This window comes from Stigmatopora nigra, chromosome 21 (assembly GCF_051989575.1).
Source record: "Stigmatopora nigra isolate UIUO_SnigA chromosome 21, RoL_Snig_1.1, whole genome shotgun sequence".
Lineage (NCBI taxonomy): Eukaryota > Metazoa > Chordata > Actinopteri > Syngnathiformes > Syngnathidae > Stigmatopora > Stigmatopora nigra.
The window spans coordinates 7,557,181-7,577,872 of NC_135528.1; the positions used below are offsets into that span (position 1 = coordinate 7,557,181).

Below are 20,692 nucleotides of genomic sequence, written 5' to 3' on the forward strand. Positions count from 1 at the left end.
AGCCGTAGACGTCCAATCTATTTTGTAATTAAGGCTTAACAAGACACTAATGAAAAAAAATCCACTTATAGTCCACTGCAACTTAAATATTTACCTTTCATTGTGCTTTTTTTGTCTAGTGCCACTTCTACTCGGGGCTGACCTGTAAAAGATCAAATAGCCGCAGCAGTTGTTGGGTAAGTCGATCCATCGCCGCATCCCTACCACCAATGAATCCTTGTAAAAAGCACATTTAGTCATGATTTTCAAAGTGTTTCAAATACTATACAGCGGCGGCGTGTAAGAAGGAACTGAAAAGTGCTTTGAATGAAGGGGAGCCACCGCAAAGAGGCCACTCATGTTTCAACTCACCTGCCGTTTACATCAGGTTTAACTGGAATGTATAGCAAGCAACCCCCCCCCCCCCCTCACTGCACTCAGATAGGAGCAGCTTTGTTAAAAAAGTGCTCACATTCAAAATATGTTTAGAAAATATAAACGAGTTACCTTTGAGATGTTAAAATAGGATTTTATTTGAAATATACAATTATTCCCACGTTTTATTCACCACCATGATTTCAAAAATAATAATTACAATGAAAAGACAGTGATTTAAGACAATAATAATAGTGAAGAAAATTAAAAATTAAATTAAAAAAGGATTTATATTTTCAGTCATTACCCCCCAAATTCCAAATCTATGCATTTGTACATCCCCTATAAGGTATGAAGTTATCCCAGGTATATCATCAATCCATCGTCACGGTGAGCGTGCGCGCGCGCACGCACGCTCCAGTTCAATGACGGGCACGCGCACGCCTAGTCACGCCGCCTGCTAACCTGAGGTGTGCCAGCCAGCCAGCCAGCCGTGCTGCGGAACAACTCCAATATAGTAGCTAGTTCTGAGGCCAAGTGTTTCGAGTCGAGCCGAGTTGAGTCGTGCGACACTCCATTGCAGATGCCCCATTGAAGGCGCTCGGCAGAGGCGGGGGAACTGCCGAGCCGGCCCCCGAGGACAAGGCGCCGTCATGGAGGACTCGGAGCCCGCAGAGGACGGCCTGCTCGCGGGCTTGCGCTGGAACCGAAGCGCGCGGGACCAGGCTCAGCTCAAGCACAAAATCCGAGACCTGCCAGGATTGCTTAAGCACGGACTGCACCTGCGGAAAAAGAGCGTGAGTAGCATCACAACCGAACCGAAGATGGCTTATTATTTTTTTGCCCGTACTCGCGTCACGACTTGTCCCAAGCGTGAGTGTCGCAGCCTCGTGTTTGTTTGCGCACGGGCGTGCACGCGCCTTCATCTATAATAAGGCTCCCTGCCGTATCCTACCGTACTTTCACATTGCGGTCGTCAAGGCAACCGGCCTCAGGTTAGACTGCCAGTGCAAAAGTGGCGTTCGAATACGCCACGCGTTGTTCATCATCATCATCATCCGCAGCCTCAACCAATGTTGACGGCTTCAATTGACACGATAAAAAGCATCAAGCGAGGACCATCAATCTTGCTCCGGGTCTCCATGGGGGATTGTCGTCATTCGCAACTGACTGATTTGCAGTCTTTATTTTTAAACTTTTGCACTCCCAACCACTGTAGCAATACCGTATCCTTTGAAAAAAATGTCTTTTACTACTAAATCACTGCAGACTCCCTTGAATGGAAAGTCATTGCTTCCCTGGCTTGGTCAGGTTAACTCATTGTCTTCCATTGACAGCGCTAGACGCCCAATCCATTTGAAGTAGGAAGGATGGCAGTTCGTTTTTTTTCTTGACCTCCCACTACAACGATTTTAGATACATACTGCAATATCTGCATACTTTACAGATCACTACTATTGATCTACTGTTTTTGTCACTTTAATTAATTCACTGCCATTGACGGTAATAGGCGTCCAATCGTGGTGGTGGATGGCGCTAAAACCTTCGACTCGTTTTTGTTTTCCTTTGATGCCAATTTGCCCCCCCCCCGTTTCCATTCCTCCATCGACGCTTTGATGTCTCCATTGTGATTTCCTCGTGACCCATCGGCTCGTTGTTTGCAATCTAATCCGAGCCGGCAGATAATGACCTCACGCTCCGCCGCTCGCCCAGACGCACTTTGAAGTCGTCGCCCAGATAAGCGTGTCAGCGTGTGTTGGGGGGGCTTTATAGCCTTCATCTTTCTTCTCCGTCGACAACAAATAGGCACCCCCCGCGTGCGCATTTATTTGGGATGGGTGGGGGGATCGGAACGCGCCAGAAAAGTCGAAATGAGTCAGCGGGCTGGCGAGATGACCGAGACGGGAGACAAAAGAGATGTTAGTCATTCGAAAAAAGCTTAAACTGTCTGCGATGGATTTTAAGATAACGCGACATGACAGTTTGAACTCAGGTGTAAAACTATCATCTGTGTATTGATAGTTAAATCCATTTTCAATCTCACAATGTTGACAAAATGAGACCGAAATGTGCTCCATAAAAAAGAAATAGAAGTCAAGGTAAATTGGGTGTGCCCAGGGCAAAGGTAGTAGCCATTAAGCGGCCACTTGTGTTGAGCGTGAGAGTAAGAGTGTCTCGTTTCACTGATTTGAGGTCAGATAGTCGCCACGGGAAGTCTCTTGCGTAAAGTCCATCACGTGAAGCGCTCGTCAACGGAACTCATTGTACGCACGGTAGCCAAAAAGATTGAAAAAGCCCTCTTATTTCTTCTCCCACTTGTGTTGATTCAGTGTATTTACACATGTGCGTGTGTTTGGTTTTTCAACAGCAATCACCTGACACAATCCCCGGACCCAGCGCCGGTCCCACAGTAAACAAGGTGAGGACACGCACGCTGATGATGTCATCATCCCTGGTCGTCTTTGTTGGCTCAATAAAGATGAGCTCACTCACTTGTAGGATTTTTCACCGCGGGCTTCTTTTTTGTGGGAGTTGAAAGTACCGTTGGAAATGGTAAATATGGATGTTCTGATTTGGGGATTATGTAGATTTAACAAAACGTGGAGGAGGATACTAGGTAGATTTTTTTTTTAGAAGGCAGCTCTGAAATTGCCCCTCTGTTCCCCCAATAAGTCGTATTTCCTCCCAACTAACAGGGAGTGACCTAAAATCAACAGGCCAAAAAATGTTGAAGTGACTTTTTGTCCTTGCATTTCTTGCAGTCTTGCTCCCAGAGTTTTCCCTGTGCAGGCCGGGCCGTGAGGAATGGCTTCCTCTCGCACGGACCGTACCCGGCCAAGGACAAGATTCACCTAGCCCGAATCATACGGTACATTTCTTTGTATTTTTTTTTGTCCCTCTGTTTTTTTTAACTCCTTCACTGCCATTGACACAGGCGCAGTTATGTTGGTGTGGAGTTGGTGCAGTGGCTTTGCGAACAGTGCGTTTACGTGCGATGTCGGACCACCGCCGTGCGGGTGTGGCAGGTTCTGTTGGAGCTTGGGGTCCTCCTGTCTGGTAATACCACCCAAAAATATAGTTTAAAAAAAGCCTCATAAAAGAACCTTTTTGTAAATATCATCTCCGCATGTTTTTTTTTCACTAGTGGACCAGCGAGTGGTCTTCTCCGACTCCAACACTTATTACCAGTTCAGTTTCGAGGAGTGCGACTCCACCTCCTGTGAGTTCCGTGCCAATGAAGGGGAGTGGCCAGAAGCTGTTAGGCTCCTCCTACAACTTGCTCCCTACGTTCAGTTTCGCTGCGGAGACAGAACCAACAGCCCGTAAGTCTCCATCTTCTCCAACTTTTACAGTTGTGACTGCTGTTTTGGCACCACAATTCCCAGCATGCATTGCGGGGGGGCCCTATTTAAAAAAAGATCAAGTTCATCACCCTTTGTGGCTAATTATTTCCCAATTTGTGTTCCCCTGGCTCACATGTTTCCATTTCATATGAACTATTTGAAATGTTGATAGATTCTGCTTTGGGGACATCTAGTGGCATCTCTGCATTATTAATCTAAGAAATACTATTAACTCTGTAATAGAGTTCCTAAAATTGATAATACGAGCAATTGATGATGTTTTTTAGCGATCGGCAAGCGCCAGATTGCCGCTATTGGTTAGTTTTGGGGCCAGAGTTGTGTAACGACACCATTAGCATCTGGATTGATCCGACCCACATCATCCGCTTGTAGGCAGCTGTCAATTTGGTGCTCACTGTTAAGTGCCTATTGATGTGCTTCAATTTGGAGAGGAACAGCCACACACTGTTCCCTGTTGAAAAAAAATGGAGTGCCCGAATTAGCGGACACAAGCGCTGCGCTCTCTTGCATATCTTCTTCTTCTTCTCATTCCGGCAGCAATCCAAATCCCTTTTCAAATGTCTAAATCCCGGGTGTGCTGGCGTGGGAGACATCAAGCGGGTGTCGGCTAACCGTGCTATACCGTGTGTGGGATTCCTGACGTTGCTGAACTCAATCTGTCACTCGGATAAATGAACAAAACGTGGCGGCGTACGTGGGCATTTTTTTAGACGCAGAATGGAAACGCCACCAAAATGTATACGTCTATTAGTACTGGGCGATACGATGACTGTATTACCAATGTGGTTGACAGACATGGTCGCTACTATTATGAAAAAAGACTAAATCCTACCTGTCAACTCGTAGGGTTTGACCTTATTTTGAATGGGCTTTTCAATCTTTTTGATACGGTCGGTGTACAGTAAAAATGAAAAGATTAAATATGGCCCATTTCTTCCAACATTTATGAGCTTCTCCTTTTATCCTGACTGTCGGCCCAAATAATGGCCAGAGCACACGTGATTATCTTTTTTTTCAACATTCTGACTCGGTCTGGCGCTTCTGGCTGCCTCGCTCTTTCTTCTTCTTCTTCTTCTTCATTGCTGGCAAAACATTGAGTTCACGTAGTTTAGAACAAGGAAAAACGAACTGCCTGGATTGGACGTCTACTTATTTTGCATTTATTTCTGTTTGTGCCCAGGTCGGAAGAGGATTCCGAGGGAAACCGCGACGTGTGCAGCGAAATCCTTCAAATGAAAGCTTTAGAAATGCTCACATCTACGGTAAGTCAATATAAATTTGAACCACTAAACTAGCGCGATTTAACAACCACTTTTCTTAACCAATAGGTACAAAACGAGTTGGCGGCGGCTCTTGCCCGAAAGACACGCAAAGCTTGTGAGTAAACATGTAAAGTTTAGTATTTTACATCCAGACAAGATGAAATTCCATGAAAAAATAACTTAATTTTTTGTTATTTCAGTATCAGAGCAGGACTCTGAGACGCCGGAAAGCAGTCAGCGCCACGCTCGATCGCCATCTGCAGAAAACAGCCCGGTAAAATGACAAAAGAGATAAAAAAAATAGTCTGACACACCGTCCAAACAAACACTCGGAGGGCTTTGTGCGTGTTATCAGCCGCACTAGGGGGTGCTTCCCTAGTAAACACAGTGTCAGGAAGGGTGTTGTGAGGGCTCCACTCTTGCATAACATTTAGAAATAAAATAGTCTGCCTTTCCGCTAGACCTTCAATCCGTTTTGGACTTGAAAAGATTTCAAAAAGCAGCCAATCAGATCCCCAAACAAGAGATGCAAAGTTACATCATATTGATAATCCATTTTTTTTCCCAGAGCCCTTTTGGATATCATTGCTTAAATATGAAACTCAGAGTAATCTCCCTGTAATTAACACACAATTTCTATTGAGTGTGAACCAATTAGTCTTAATCTGTGCTTAACCATCCATCAAAACAATAGTTTTTGGCATCCTTAGTTTCCTCTGCACACTTTTAACAATCCTTTTTTTGTCTCCTCCTTTTTTTGCATCACAATGAAAGGTTTTGCTCTTAATTCAGCACGGCCTACAGGGTTCAAACTTTTCCAAATCCTGATTATAATACTTGAACGCACACACGGACGCACACACGGACGCACACACACACACGTACACACACACACACTCCACACACACACACACACACACACTCCCGCCCACTTTGCTGATAATCACTGGCACTCGCTTTTCTCCGCCAGATCTGCTGACATGGAGACAAAAAGGAGAAGCGCCACAGAAAGAGAAAGCGAGGGAATTACAGAGTATAATAGAGAAGATTTGAAATAATGAGGATTTGAAGATGAATAGCCAAGTTAGACAATCCCCGGATTACTTTTGTATTGCTTAAGTGAATCCGTTTCCCGTCATGTCTTGGGACTGCGGCTTGAGATATGTGTTCACGCCCCCTTTCTTGCAGCTGGCCGGCGTGTGCGCCTTGCAAAGTGGCGGAGGCGGTAGCAGAGGTGGAGGCGGCGGGGGCGGCGGCGGCGAGGAACTCACCAACCGACTGGGCCTGGAGGCCGTTCAGCGTCTAGCCAAGGACGGCTGCCGGCTGCTCCAGAACCACAACTATCGCTTACCGGACAGGAACCAGCCGGTAAGTACATACATTACGTTAAATTAACCCCCACCTCAGAAAAGGGCAAAGCTTAAACTTTATTCAACATCATTAAAAGTAACCCTTCTACTCTGACTAGGATATATTTCTCCCTTAATGGCGTTTAAATGCTATTCATTTCCCCCAGCGTAAACATGACAATCTCCGTATGTGTATTAGCGCCCTGCTGGTAGCGCGTTAGCTCTCAGCGAGGGTGTTAATGAAGCCACCCGTAATGGAAATGAAGCGAGAGGAAGCGGGGGCTGTTAAGGCACGCGTTTTTGGCATCTGTTGCGCGTCTCTTGATTGATGATGTCTCGTCAAGTGAGAAATGTCGCATTAAGAACGCCAATAGGCTCATTTTGAGCTGATGGTTTTTCATTGAAATTTTAGCTCATTTGGCTGATGTTTTTTTTTTAAAGCCACTAAATATTCCTTTTGTTTATTTGTATTGTCAATCAAAAGAACTCATTTATTTTTAGACCTTTTTATAAAAAGCTGTCCTGTTTAGCCATATTTTGATGACAGAAATGACTGATAAGGCAAAGGCAAAAATGAAGAAATTCTCTTTTAGACTCCTTTCTAATATGCCGTAGGTCTACTACTCACTTATGGAATGCTAGGCTTTGAAATATTAATGAAATAAGAGCAGAAGGAGGCATCAAATGGAGCAGGAAAGAGAATCTGAACCGAACCTCTTCCTTTTGACCAGGTTGTCATGGCGACTCCATTTGACTTTTTTTTCCCTGACAGCCAACCTTGACAAATGAGTACCGTCTGTTGCCATGGCGATAATATTCCCCGCGCGCTTCATTTGCCTCCGTCTCTCCGAGTCCGAAGCGCCGCTAACGGACGGCCGGGCTTTTTTACTTTTCATTTTGCCGTCCGTCATTTCCAGGAATGAAAACCCTGGAGCTATCATAACAGAGATAGGATGACGCATGGTGTAGAGATCAAGAGGGCGCTTCCTTTTTGGCTCCTTTTCCTCCCCGCACGGCGCGTCACGTGGCAGGTGCGCGGCGGCGCCGCGTTCCCCCGATGGGAATCTCTGGGGCTTGAAGTCGGGCAGACCTAAGTTGAACCCGTTAAAGAGAGGAAAGATAAAATGGAGGAAGGGCAATTGTAGTGGAATGTTGTCATTTGATGCCAACTACACTCCAACATAGTTTTGAACCCAAAAGATGAAGCCATGTGAAAAATAATCAGCACCAAAACAATGATTTTTATCAGCCTTAGATAAAACTCTCTAAAAATCTCTATTTAATGACTTCCCCTCTTTTTTCCACCTGCCTACTTTCCATTGTCTTTCCTTTTAATCTCTGTTACATAAACGTCCATGGCCTTCAACTTCCCTCTTTGTATATTATTTTATTCCTATCTGCACCTCCCCTTACTCTCCATTGCTAAATTTGTTCTTATCTGGCGCCCCCTAATCACCTGGGTGTGCTTTTTTGCTGATATAACTCGCTTTAACTCCTTTTGATCTATTTTTGTATATTTTTTGTGTTTTTGTTGTTCTTGGCACTAGAAATCACATGTCAAATGGGATATCATGAAAATGGGCGAACCTATGTACTGCGTTCCCAGCGCTGTGGCTAATGGCGTCTTACATAATCCCGATTTGTTTTTTTTGTGGTGATTGGAGTCGAGTCGGTTGTCACTTTTGTCTGTTCTGGAGGAGATGGGAAGCTTTTCCGCGTCTTCTTTTGATCCTCCACCTGTTTCTTATTACGCTTCTTTTGTGCTGCTTTTATTCTCAGCGCAGGTGTCATGTGCTACAAACAGTCACCCATCGACTTTGCGTTTTTAACTCAATCCCTGCCATTGACATCCAATCAAAATGCGTCTATGGCTGCCCAGAACGCCAAATTTCAACAAATGTTCTTACACTCGGAATAGTTTGAGTAATGAGTGTTTGAATTGTGTCAAACCAGGAACGGGTCGGGAGGATTTGCCTGAAGGAACGAGGACGCGACGTACTGGTGCTGCAAAGAGTGACCTCGTCGTCGCTGACTTCGCCGTCGGAACGGCCCTCGCCCACGTCGTCGGGGGGAGGCTCCCGAGAGGAAGACAAAAGGTCAGTCGCCTTGGCTTTTACGTCAAAAAATTACGGTTCATTTCAGTAACATTATTAGTAATTATCCATAAAACAGACTACATTTTGGTAAGTGTGCATCCATGTACGAAATGTTCATTTCTTCCTAAAAACATGTTAGCTTCATGCTAATACATATATGATGGACTGAAATGGAGCATCATATTGCACTATTAAACTCTAAAAACAAAGCATATCCACACACACACAAGTACTTCTTGAACATTCATAGACAAGAAATCAAACAAGCACTCACAAGGATTCCACTACTGCTACTATTTATCCCGTATTTTTTCTTTTTTTTGCCCGTGAGGCCTGGAAATGAAACCACTAACAAGGGAGTGTTGACATTAGGCGCGAGTTAGACAAAGTGGGTGTGTTTGGCAACACTCCCCCTCCTGACTTTTGACTGCTTTCAAAGCATGAAAAGTTTTTGACAAGCACGTACACAGCTAGCTAGCGCCGTGCCTTCCATGAAATCTTAGTCCGAGCATGAGGACGAACAACAAGCGAGCCACGCTGGCCCAAGCCGAGGAAGACCTGGACCAAGATGCAGACGATGACGACCAAGTTGAGGAAGGCCAACACGCCTTCGACGTGCCTTATTTTCGTTTCATCGACGAACAGGAGAACGAAACGTATGGCGCAAGGAGCCATAAGAGTGGAGTAGATGGTTATGGGTCTTCTAATTTTCAGGTACGTGGTGGTGTCGGGAACGCCGCTGAAGATTTTGGAGCATCTGCTCAGCGACCTGAGGCTGGATGACCAGAGAGGGGCGCCGGAGAGTACGGAAAGCGGTATGTTACGATTTTCCTACTTTACATACGTCGTAGTCACTTACTTGTTGCTAGATGTCCATTTTTTTTGGACTGAGAGGGCTGGCACTTTGTTGATTTGACTCAAGTAAATTAAGTTGAATGAAGTTCTTATGGTTGAAAAAATATCAATTTCTAGATTAATCTCTAGACTAGATTAATTGCAAAGGAGATTAAAAGCATTTATTCTTAAAGCAGAATGATCCAATTATTCAAATCAGATTCATTTAAGCTAAAATTACTCTTTTTTTCTGGTACTTTAACAGCCAAACCTCACAATGAGAATTAATGCTTATTTTTTTTTTGATGACATTAAAACTACAATACTATAAAATACTCCAAACCTATACTAGTGAGTTCTTTATAAAAGATGCTGGTAGTGAATGGGTTAATTGATCCCAAACCAAAAATATCCAGGCAAGTGATAACTCATGACTCCTGCAAAATTCCTATTCCTTTTACCTAATCCTTAGGCTCAAATCTGGCGTGTATTTCCAACGTGAGCGCTGAAATTGAAATGACAAGCGACGAGTTGCAACAAATCCCCGCCTCGTTCTTTGCCCGCATTCTGTTATTTCCGTGCAACCATGTCGCCACCTGCACTACACCGTGAAACCAGAACACTTTCAGGCATTAAGCTGCAAAAACAACTCATTTTAGATCCATTTATTTATAAATCTTTGAGAAAATATTGGATCAAATATCACAAATCATGTCACATTTACTTCATCCAAAATCTGAAATGATGTTACTTGCCCCCGATTGACATACACTGGCCAACTCGTACTGGAATGTCGTAAGAAAGTACTCTTCTCTTCTCTCGTGGCGTCGAATTGGATTACATATGCTTGCTCCTCCCACTCTTGGACCAATTCTTCTTGGTCATTTTTCTTTTCCAGTAAGTCTCCAGCAGTTCCAGTTGTATTTGCGCCACACGTTTGTCCTCCATCTTTTCCCGGTGTACTTCTTCTTGCTTGAAATTGCGAAAGTCGTCAATGTCATCCATGATTTCTTTATACAGCTGCTTCTTGGCGTCGGCTTGGTTTTGCGCATATTCCGCCAACTCTTGCTCGTACAACTCTTTAATGATTTTGACCATCCCGAATTCTTCGTCTCTGGTCTTTTTCTCCTCGTTTTTGATTTTTTGCCTCTCCCGCATTTGCTCGTCCAGGCCTTCTTTCATGCGTTGGTTATTGACTTGTCTCTGACGCTCTTCCTCCGCTTCGGGGTCCCATAAAAACTCCCCCTTGGCTTTGGGGTCCTTTTTCTGCTTACTTGATAAGTAATCTGTGGAATCTACTTCCTTGATTTTGGCCATAACTTTGGTAGGGTCCATGTTGGTGGGAGGGTCGGGTAGGATGTGCGTCTTCTTCAGCGGGTTGATCTGAAAAGTGGTGTGCGGTCGGACCGAACGCTCCGCCTTCAGGAACATTTCCGTCAGGAATCGGTCCCGGTGGACAAAGTTGACCTTTTTTTTGTCGTCTTTGGCCATCTCGCTGCTGCCGCAGGGGGTTTGGGGAGAATATGGCTGCCGGGGTTTGCAATAGGCCCGGGATTTTCCCCCGCGCTCCGACGAGCGCGCCGACGGCGATGCGTGTCGACGTGACGCCTCGTTGTGACAAAGGAAGCGGCGATGGCGTCCTTTGGTGACATGGGCGCTCATCGTCGCCATCGTCGATGGTGACGACGTTGATATCATAAGGCTTGTTTTGTGACCTAACCAAAATTCAACTTTTTATTTGCCGGAAAAAGGATTGGAAGACTAATATGCGTTTCCTGCAATTCTTCGCCATTATTATGTCATTTGTTTTTTTTCCCCTTTTTAATCCAAATGCATAATCTGAGTCAAATCAACTCAGTGGAATGGATCTTATTTGATCGTAATTAAACGTTTTTATTCAGACGCAACATTAGAACAGCTTTAATTGAGTCAAATCACATTGAATTAATCATTGATTTTGGTGCTTGATGTTTAATCCAGAAGATATATATTCATATATATGTGTATTTATATGTATGTATATACATATTTATATCTATGTATGTATATATGTACATGTATGTGTATATATAGATGTATGTATATATGTGTGTATATATATGTATATGTATGTGTATGTATATATATAGATATATATGTATATATGTAAATTGTAACCAAAACCTTTAACACATTTACTTTTGTCAAATCAACCCACAGATTTTAAACTAATGATAAAAGAGCTAAACAAATATGTATCTCCGTATTTGCTCATTCAGCGCCTGCCTAAGCAACCGCAGTTAGAACCAGGACCGGCGATATTTCTGCATCATAAAACAGCAAGTTACTTCGAATACCCGCGTTGTTTTGCAGCCGAGCGAATTCTGCGGCATGTCAAACAAGCTGAAACACGCTCCCGCGGTAAAGCGGCGAAGCAGCCGTCCCCGCATACAAGCATAATAACATTAGAGCACACCGGCGGATTAGCAGCACACTTTTCTCATCCCATAGTGCACAGAAGCATCGCACGCTAGCCCGTTCAAACACTTGACGGCGAATCTAAAGACGGCGCTCATCACTTATTGATGGGAAGGACTCGGCCATGTCTTTTATAATTGATTCCAGGGCTCGGCGCGGGAGCCAACAATTTTCAGGTCGCGCTTTTTTCCCAAGGTGAATATTCCGAGGCGCAAAGCACAGGACGACCAGGAATGAATGACTCATTACTGGTTTCTCTCAAGGGCTTTTTGTATTCCGCTCTCGGCAGCCAGCGTGTCACGGAACACAAATTTTGCAAGGATTTGTACTCATTTGCTTCTGTTGACTATGATAGATATCCAATTTAGCTGGAGGGGATTGTAAATTGTAGATTGGAATGACTAAAACAAGGTTGTCAAATGTAGAATTGTCTCGGTAACTCTTCATATAAAGTAACTAGAAAAAGTCAATGGGATTTTTTTTAATGTTAGTAGTAAATATAATTTAAAATGTAAAAACAAACCCCGAAAAAATAATTTTAATACATTCTTTTCATTGACTTTTTTGCTTTTAATACATTTTAAGACCAAATTTTTGGGGAAATGTGTTCAATTAAAGAAAGAAAATCACTTAGAATGGACGAGGCTTATTTTTTGGGTCCTAAATCAGTCAGTTTTTAATACATAGACTCAAATGCGATGTGTCTTTTTGATTTACGTCAATAACATGAGCTGAAATGACATGACACACGCCACTAAAAACAAGGGCAATAATGCGTACTCCAATTCATCATGCGAAGTGAAAGACATGCCCTCAGGCTTTTGTACATTTGATGTCTCGGTGCATGTACTATATCGCTAACCATCAATTAATCATCGTGCTTGGCATCCTCGACTAAAATTAACTGTTCAACTGACAATGACAATCAAAACATCTTAATAATGTAATAATCCTCTCACCATTTTGCTAATGATGTTTGATGTCCTCCTCCAGAAATGCTGCTGGATGACTTCCTGTTAACTTACCTGGTCTTCATGTCTACCCACGACTTTTGTCAAGCTCTGCTGGGACAATATCCTTCACTCATTTTCACTCACTTTTCTACATATAACTTCATTTCACCAAACGTCCAGGCGGCCAAACGTCCGAGCGACCAAACGTCCGGGCACAGATCCGGTTATCAAAAAAAAAAAGTCACATTCACACAGAATTATTTACAGAAATGACATGGAGATGGGATGTTGTGTCCTTGACTCTTTTTCACTTATAGCGGCGCTCGCAGTCAAGGCCAGGAAGAGGGCAAGGACACCCTCTTCAGGAAGCGCAAGGTCCTGCAGCTAGTTTCCCACTGGAGTCGACTCTACAAGGACTTTCTCAAAGAGGAGGAGCACGTTCGAGGCTTCATGAAGGTGCCTCAAATCACACACACTGTCACATTGTCCACGTCGTCACGGAATCCGACAAAAACATCACCTGTCGGCTTCATCGCCAGGTTGTCACGGGAACCAAATGGCGGCCAGGCTCGATGGCGGGGGGGTGGCGTAATCTTGCCGAGCGTGCAAACCGAGGAGATGGTTGCCTAGTAACAGAGAAATGAGACGACGACACGTGCTTAGAAGTGTGCTTAGTCTCTTGAGATTTTTGCAAGTATAACGTTGAGCTAAACAACACGCCAGAGATTTACAATAGCGTTTTGCCCCACATTTCTCTTCTAATGCTGATCTACAAACAAAAAAAATGGGACAGCAGATCCCTGCATATTTGCAGTTTAGGACCCATGAGTGGGACTGTTAATGTTCATATTAAATCCATTTTTAAACTTATACCCTTTTTGTCTCTTTTAGAATCTTTACAGGTGCGTCCTTGAGGATCTCTACGAGTTTCCAACGCTGGAAAAAGACCTCAAAGAGTTCCAGAAGCTTCTACGTCGTAGACAGTAAGTCTAATTTTTGTAATTTTGATGTAGATTTCCACTTTAGTGGTGAAATTCAACTTTGGCCTTGGGGATGGAACTCTGTTATATTACTATCACTGACTAATTTCTGTCTTCTCTCTTTACAGCACAGTGGAAGACTGTCCACCAAGCCAAAAGGTAACTAACCCGACGACACATTTGTACATTTTTGGACTGCCGCATTTGACCGCCACATTCTCTACCAGAGCAAACAAATCCACCAACAACTGAGTTTGAAAGAAAACACTTTGCCACTCCGAAGTCCGTCACCCGACACGAGAGAAGGTAATCGCAAAATTAAAAGGAAAAAAAATGGAACCCAATGTAAAAAAAAAATCTTGTGCCCTCCCAGTTATTTGCTGCGTGTACGTGAGCAGCGACTCGTACCTGAGCGTCCACACGCACCCGTCACTGGAAGCTCACGAGCTGCTAAGAATCGTCAGAGTGAAGATGGACCGCTCCGAGGAAGATATTGTGCTCGCCGTCTTCTCCCACAGTGGCGGTGAGGACATTTATTTTCTTCCCCTCAGGGTGGTTTTAAAGGTGTTTATTTATTTATTATTCTTTTTTAATCCTGGGATTTTGCAGAGCGCAGGACGTTGCAGCCGAGCGACTGCGTGTATTCCGAGTCGCTGACGCCGCAGGGGAAGCTTGTCGTCTGTCGGAGGGATTTTGTGGAGATTTTGGTAATGTTACATGTGAAACAAACTTGTTTTTTTTTTAGTTTATGTTGAAATGAGGTGGAAAAAATGTTGAGGCGGAATAACAGTGTAGTAAGTGAAGTGATAATGGTAGTAAATGATGTAAAATAATGTTGTTTAAGGCAGATTAAATGTAAAAATAGTGTGTATGACATGGATTATTTTAACCAAATGGAATATGGTTGAATAATGTTGACTCATTAATGTCTTTTTTTATGCGCAGCCTCCTTTAACGGACGGCGCCGAGCTCAACAGGAGGCCGGTGCGTCTTTTGGGGATCAACACGTGGGACGTGGCGGCGGCTCTTACCCACCTGGACTGGACCTTATTCAAATCCATCCAAGAGGTATTCAGAAATTGCTCAATTAGAAGCAAAATGTGACTTGAAAACTGATGTCCGCAGCAAGAGCTGGTCTACTACACCCTACGGCGTCTTCCCGGCGGCGGGCAGACGGCGGCGCTCTCCGTCTTGCTGCAGCGCTGCAACGAGGTGCAGCAGTGGGTCATGTCTGAAGTCCTCATGTGCGCATCGCTCAACAAGCGGGTGCAATTGCTGAAGAAGTTCATCAAGATCGCCGCACAGTAAGGACACACACTCGTTGTCGAGAAACCACTTGGCGCCGTCACAAAATGTCTCGTACTTGTGCGTGTAGTTGTAAAACGCAGCGGAATTTAAACTCCGCCTTCGCCATCATTATGGGACTCAACACGGCAGCAGTGAGTCGACTCAACCAAACTTGGGAGGTGAGTTTTTATTTATTTTTTTGTCTCGCTTCCCTTTTATTCCGCTTTTTAACGCTCTTTGGGTGCATTTATTTGTTTTATTCCGCTTTAGAAATGTCCCGGAAAGTTCAAGAAACTTTTCGCAGAGTTGGAGCTGATCACGGTGAGGCGCAAATGCAAAAACTTTTCGTCATGAACCCCTTTTTCACCTTTTTTTTTGTTGTGCCAGGATCCGTCCCTTAACCACAAAGCCTACAGAGAAGCTTTCAAAAGAATGAAACCTCCAAAGATCCCTTTCATGCCTCTTCTTTTGAAAGGTGAGCTCCCTTAAATCCCTTTTTAAGGTGACTCCAATGTCTTGAATAAAACCCATTATTCTCTTTTTTTCTATGACCGCAGATATCACTTTTATCCACGAGGGCAACAAGACCTTCCATGATAACCTAGTGAATTTTGAGAAGTTGGTGAGTGGATTCCTAACAAAATTGATGTCAAGTCCATTTTATTTTTTTCATTTTTTTCTAGTAAAAATGTACTCATGTTCAATATGTCCACAGCACATGATCGCAGACACGGTCCGAATGATTCGACATTGCCAAAGTGACCAAACGGGTAAGAGAAAAAAATGGATTCTATCATTTTTTTTTTTTATTTTAATATATTTGACATCCACTTTCCAGGCAACGAAGTGATCGGGGTGGACAGCGCCGAGTTGCGGGCCAGCGTCCACTACTTACACATCATTGACAATCAGCAGACACTCTTTGAACTCTCCCACAAACTGGAACCGCGAGCCTAGCAGCAAAAAGGAAGGACGTCATTGGATTGTACAGTATCTATACGGCTAAATATAGCCCATTTGTCTGGTTTGTGATGCGCTAATTTTCTCGTTATTTATCAATGTTCCTGACCTTTCTCAAAAAAAAAATGCCGACTGAAGAGTTTTGTCCATCGTTTGCTACACTTGAGTATTTTCAGGATTTTTGTCACAGCTGCTAGATGTTACCACGTAGATGTTTTTTTCTTTTATCGTCGTGCAGTTAATTTTATACCTCAAAAGACAAGTCAGTGTTGAAGCATTCAACAAACATACCTCCAAGTTTTTGTTTTTGTTTTCTTTGCCGTTGGTGTTCAAACTATTAACACTTCAATATTGACATTGAAATTAACCTACATTTCTACCACGTATGGACCTAAATATCCATTTTGTCAAATGTTACACAAACGCGTCGTCAAAGTACTTTTTTTTTGTGCTATTCCCTTCAAATTGAATAGCCTCTCACTCAAAAATAACCACAAAATCGTGTTACAGTATACAGCATGCATTATCCGCTCATATGGAAACTGATTTTTGTATACTTTTTGGATATTTATATTTTTCATAAGAAGTCAAATAGATGTCGAAAATGGAGTGCCAAATAAGAGTTAGTAGACACATTCCATTATGGATTTGTAGATACTGGGAAAGATACACTAAATGCAAATATTCATATTTAATGGTTGATGCAGATATTCAAAATTATATTGGGGGGAAAATGATTTGAGAAGATAACTTTAAGATGCTTTGCTTTAGTGTTTTTTCAGATTGGACCCCTATAAAAGAGCTCACATGCCATTTGCTGTGGTAAAATCCAATGGCATTGTGCTCTTATATGTGGATTGCTAATGTGGCCAAATGAAAGTTCAACAATGCAGACAGAAACTGGACAGAAAGTCACCTGCGCATGTTTCTGGAATACTTGGTATGGATATAATTTCATTTTTCTGCCAAAATTCTCTCTTAATGAGGGCAACAACGTGCACTTGTAAATTGACAAACTGGATATTGATGATGCTCCATATGAGTTCCATATTGTGGCCACAGGAGGGCACCAGAGTAACTTGCTATTTTGACGTTATTTTGTCCTCCTGGAGACGTTTTTTTTTTTTTTACAGTTTACAGTACTGTGAAGGGAAATTTGTAAAATAATTAATAGTAAATTTCGCTTTATTTTAGTGTTTTAAACACTCCTGACTGTGGAAAGTTTTTGTTTGAAACCTGTTTGCATGATGCTCAAGAATTAATGCAAGAAGGGCATGTTGAAGCCTTTGACGTATGTAATAAGTGTAAATTTATGCCTCTGAACTGTTATTTGTTTTCAAGGCAAAAAAAAGAAAAGTAAATCACTAAGCAATACATTCATGGCCACTTGATGTTCTCAAGCCACATGTCTTTTCTATAGAAGTGTTTTACTATGTGGACATTTGAACGGAAATGAATAAATTATAGGTTTATGTGAAATTAATACTTTTGTGTTATTTTCCGGTAAGTCGCAATTGTAATGTTTCTAATTTTGTAGAATGCAATAGTTTCCGTGCAAAGGCTGCTTCTTCCTGTAGGCAACCACGCTTCCGCAGTTTTTCGCGCTGAACATCAGGCTGTACCATTTCAACGAAACAAAGGGGGGTGAGCAATTTACAGCTTCTTTTAATGCCACGCAATGTTCCCATTTATCATAGAAATTGGTCTAATTATACATGTGCAGGTATAAAGTCATTGTTGAAAGTGTAATACTGTGTATAGAGGATTATGTATCCCCAAAATGCAGGTGTACGACTTCTGACAACTCCCTGTCCTTTCCACTAAACCGATTTACCAGCGTCAGTGTTTAAATCCATGTGGGATCCCCGCGGCTGCAATTTCCCCCAATCAAAGAAAACTCAAAGTGGAAAATTTGTTTGAAACTGGACAAAATGGCACGAAAATCGAAGGTAATTGAAGTTTGAATGTTTTCTTAGTGTTGTTTACTGTTACTATTCATTTACTACAAGTCTTTGTGAGACGGAATGATCTGGAATATGTTAAAATTCAAGCTACCTGCTAGCCACGATGTTTTCGGCTGTACATAAGCGTGAATATTACCAGAGAGAAAAAATCTAACTAAGTGACTTATTTCTTCCTTCAGCCCTTATGTTTCAAGTCCAAGTTTATTACTGCCGAACTAGCGCAACTTTTCAGTCACTCCGACAGCGAGGAGGACTTTGAAGGCTTCAGTGAGGACGAAAGAGTGGTTAAAGGAAGGTCAAACAAGAAATTCAACACTAAGGTATCGCTACAAACATCCACTATGTTACTGAAATCAAAATGGAGACGTGCATACTGAACAGAGATATTTAGTATTAGCATTCACGTGTATTGTTGACGTTTGGTAGGTGGTTGAGTCAGAAGATGACAGTGATGTGGACACAGGTGTCTACTCAGATGGTGAGGACTCTCCAAAACCGAAGAGAAGAAGCCTTTTAGTAGCTCTCAGGTATGTATGTGTGTATATATTCTTGTATTTATTGTTTTACAAAAGGAAAAATACATCTCCACCTCATTAAACCTTCACTGTAATGTTAACAGTTATGGAGATAGATGGACAATCTATAATATTTGAACGTCTAGGGCCGTCAATGTTGTAAAACTACTGCTTGCACACAAATATGACGTAATGTATTGTTGGGCAGTGTGTCATAGAATTTTATATCTTCTCAGATTTCCAATGAAACAATCAGCCAACTCCAAATCGAAGCCGCAAGCAAAAATCATCACAAAGCCGGCTAAAGACACGGTGGCACAGAGGGTGCGGCAGAGGATGAACAATGTCGAAGAAAGAGCAGAACCAACAAAAAGGAAGGTGGAAGAAGAGCCTGAGTGCCAAGCCTTACGAAAGCGGGAAAAAAACATCCAGGAGAATAAGGCCATGGTAGGAGCAGTCAAGCACAATGGTATACATTATGATCATTTCCATGTTAATAGATAAGGACTTTTTCTTCTAGTTAGCTAAGCTGTTTGCTGACCTCACTTCAATCGCTGACCTGACTTTGCCCCAGACACCACAGGTGAGAACAGATATTGACCTTAGACCACCATGTTTTAATCATAGGATGCCTAAATATACATGTTTTAAATCTCATACTAATCTAATACTTCTACACAGAAGAAAAAACGCACGCAAGTGAAAACAACCCCACGCAAACGCAAATTTGAGCTGGAAGCTGGCTCGGAGCGAAGGAACCCGTCCCGTAAAGCTCGACCTCCTGAGAACTTTGCGGTGGACCAAGTGTGCGAGCCATTGCCACGCAATGGTCCTAAGGCAGTAGACATTAGGAGACTTTTGGAGGTACAGTCTCAATTCTTTTCACAATCCACATTAACATTTTTCAAATACTCACCAAACTCCGCCCTCGTGATAACCAAGTCTGGTGATTTGCAGGTGGATGAAGAAAACGCCGGCAACAACCCAAAAAAGAGGCGGAGCCACAGACGTAGTCAGTACGACTACAAGTCGGTTGATGAAATCACCGAAGACGACTTGGAAAACATTGCGTACCGCAGCAAAGATAAGATCTGGGACAAAGACCATGTAAGTCAGCAGTTTTACTTTTTTACATTTCCAAACTCAACGTGAAAAAAAAACTATTAATCTAATGATAACATTGTTCCCTCAGGGAAGCTCTTGCCACCAGTGTCGACAAAAAACACTTGACACAAAAACCGTCTGTCGCAGCGGCTTCTGTTCTGCGGGTAAAGGCCAGTTCTGCGGACCGTGCCTGAAAAACCGCTACGGCGAGGACGTCCGCACCGTACTGCTCGACCCGGTTGGTACCAACACAATACTGTTCATCAGTGGATTCTGATTGTGTAAATTTGCACATCACATAATTTTGCATGTCATATTTTTTGCAGACATGGTCATGTCCCATCTGCCGAGGAATGTGTAACTGCAGCTTGTGTCGGAGGAAAGAGGGCCGCTGCGCTACTGGCATTTTGGTCGGGTTGGCTCGCTATAATGGCCACGACAACGTCCATGAGTATCTGGAGAGGTAAAGGAGCTACTCAATGACAATTTGTATTTAACTCACCGATCATTGACGTCTATGATCTTCAATGAAACTTGATCATCCCTTGTTCATTCTTTGTTTGTTTTTTGTCTCCCTCTCAATGGCAGAATTCAAACAGAACTTGAATAAAGCCCCGAGGACACTCTTCACACAAGTGGAACACTGCGCCCAATACTGTTAGTCTTTCTAATTGAAATTGACATGATCAAGTCGTTTTTTTATAATCTTGACTTTATTATGTACCATTTGTCCACAAGAGCGCAGTATAATTCAAACACACGAAAAAGATAGTGACACCAATGCTAGTTTTTGTTTTTATATGTACATACCGTTATGTTTGTTTGCATTAAGCTAACAAACACTTAGAAAAAAATCCAAGTAAAATTGATGAGGGTATTTTAAGGTGATTCTCGGTTTTATGTAGGTTGATAGGAAACTAGCAATTTTAGACTCATTGTACTGCTGATCAAGTAAAATTGGTGACACCATCTTGTATCTTAGATTGTTGCACACTGACAAAGATGCCACTGTTCTGCATCGGAAATGTTCTTATGTTTTTGTAATAAAACTAACCTCTTTGCAGATTTGTTGTTTACTTGTATGTAATACAAGACTATATCCAGCAATTCCCAGACAAACTTCTTTTTGAGATCGTCAGGAGTCCAGCAGGAGTTGCGCCAATCTGATAGTAAGTCAGTTTAGTGGTTGAATAACAGGCCCAGATTTGATGC

The 20,692-nt window shown here is 42.7% G+C and overlaps 2 protein-coding genes across 5 annotated transcripts; both read left to right on the forward strand.

The window, feature by feature from the left end:
* The first annotated feature begins 784 nt into the window (after positions 1 to 784).
* Positions 785 to 17,376, forward strand: rapgef5a (Rap guanine nucleotide exchange factor (GEF) 5a). The gene is made up of 26 exons (XM_077743441.1): positions 785 to 1,151; positions 2,723 to 2,773; positions 3,117 to 3,223; positions 3,290 to 3,411; positions 3,500 to 3,677; positions 4,900 to 4,981; positions 5,048 to 5,096; positions 5,182 to 5,255; positions 6,170 to 6,349; positions 8,284 to 8,426; positions 9,141 to 9,241; positions 12,711 to 12,789; positions 12,982 to 13,126; positions 13,562 to 13,653; positions 13,779 to 13,809; positions 13,878 to 13,956; positions 14,024 to 14,173; positions 14,260 to 14,357; positions 14,596 to 14,718; positions 14,776 to 14,954; positions 15,026 to 15,116; positions 15,208 to 15,258; positions 15,325 to 15,412; positions 15,495 to 15,559; positions 15,653 to 15,707; positions 15,776 to 17,376. Exons 1-26 carry the CDS (start codon positions 1,008 to 1,010, stop codon positions 15,892 to 15,894), a joined length of 2,676 nt encoding a protein of 891 aa, XP_077599567.1. The 5' UTR covers positions 785 to 1,007; the 3' UTR covers positions 15,895 to 17,376.
* A 95-nt stretch (positions 17,377 to 17,471) lies between these two features.
* Positions 17,472 to 20,610, forward strand: cdca7b (cell division cycle associated 7b). Of its 4 annotated transcripts, XM_077743446.1 has the most exons (12): positions 17,472 to 17,541; positions 17,684 to 17,846; positions 18,041 to 18,181; positions 18,288 to 18,388; positions 18,613 to 18,823; positions 18,897 to 18,959; positions 19,058 to 19,240; positions 19,334 to 19,483; positions 19,569 to 19,718; positions 19,807 to 19,943; positions 20,069 to 20,137; positions 20,545 to 20,610. In XM_077743446.1, exons 2-11 carry the CDS (start codon positions 17,829 to 17,831, stop codon positions 20,088 to 20,090), a joined length of 1,176 nt encoding a protein of 391 aa, XP_077599572.1. In that variant the 5' UTR covers positions 17,472 to 17,541; positions 17,684 to 17,828; the 3' UTR covers positions 20,091 to 20,137; positions 20,545 to 20,610. The 4 variants fall into 4 exon arrangements, with proteins under 4 accessions (XP_077599572.1, XP_077599569.1, XP_077599571.1 ...); XM_077743443.1 differs by lacking the exon at positions 20,545 to 20,610 and having other exon boundaries at positions 20,069 to 20,543; XM_077743445.1 differs by lacking the exon at positions 20,545 to 20,610 and having other exon boundaries at positions 17,493 to 17,541; positions 17,735 to 17,846; positions 20,069 to 20,543.
* Positions 20,611 to 20,692: the final 82 nt, after the last annotated feature.

Bases quoted from the DNA above. Each gene is read 5' to 3' on its own strand.
- rapgef5a (XM_077743441.1), top strand. From the start codon at position 1,008: ATGGAGGACTCGGAGCCCGCAGAGGACGGCCTGCTCGCGGGCTTGCGC. The intron at 1,152-2,722 runs GTGAGTAGCATC...GTTTTTCAACAG, and splicing joins TGCACCTGCGGAAAAAGAGC to CAATCACCTGACACAATCCC. The intron at 15,117-15,207 runs GTGAGTTTTTAT...ATTCCGCTTTAG, and splicing joins GACTCAACCAAACTTGGGAG to AAATGTCCCGGAAAGTTCAA.
- cdca7b (XM_077743446.1), top strand. The intron at 18,389-18,612 runs GTATGTATGTGT...ATATCTTCTCAG, and splicing joins AGCCTTTTAGTAGCTCTCAG to ATTTCCAATGAAACAATCAG. The intron at 19,484-19,568 runs GTAAGTCAGCAG...TTGTTCCCTCAG, and splicing joins AGATCTGGGACAAAGACCAT to GGAAGCTCTTGCCACCAGTG.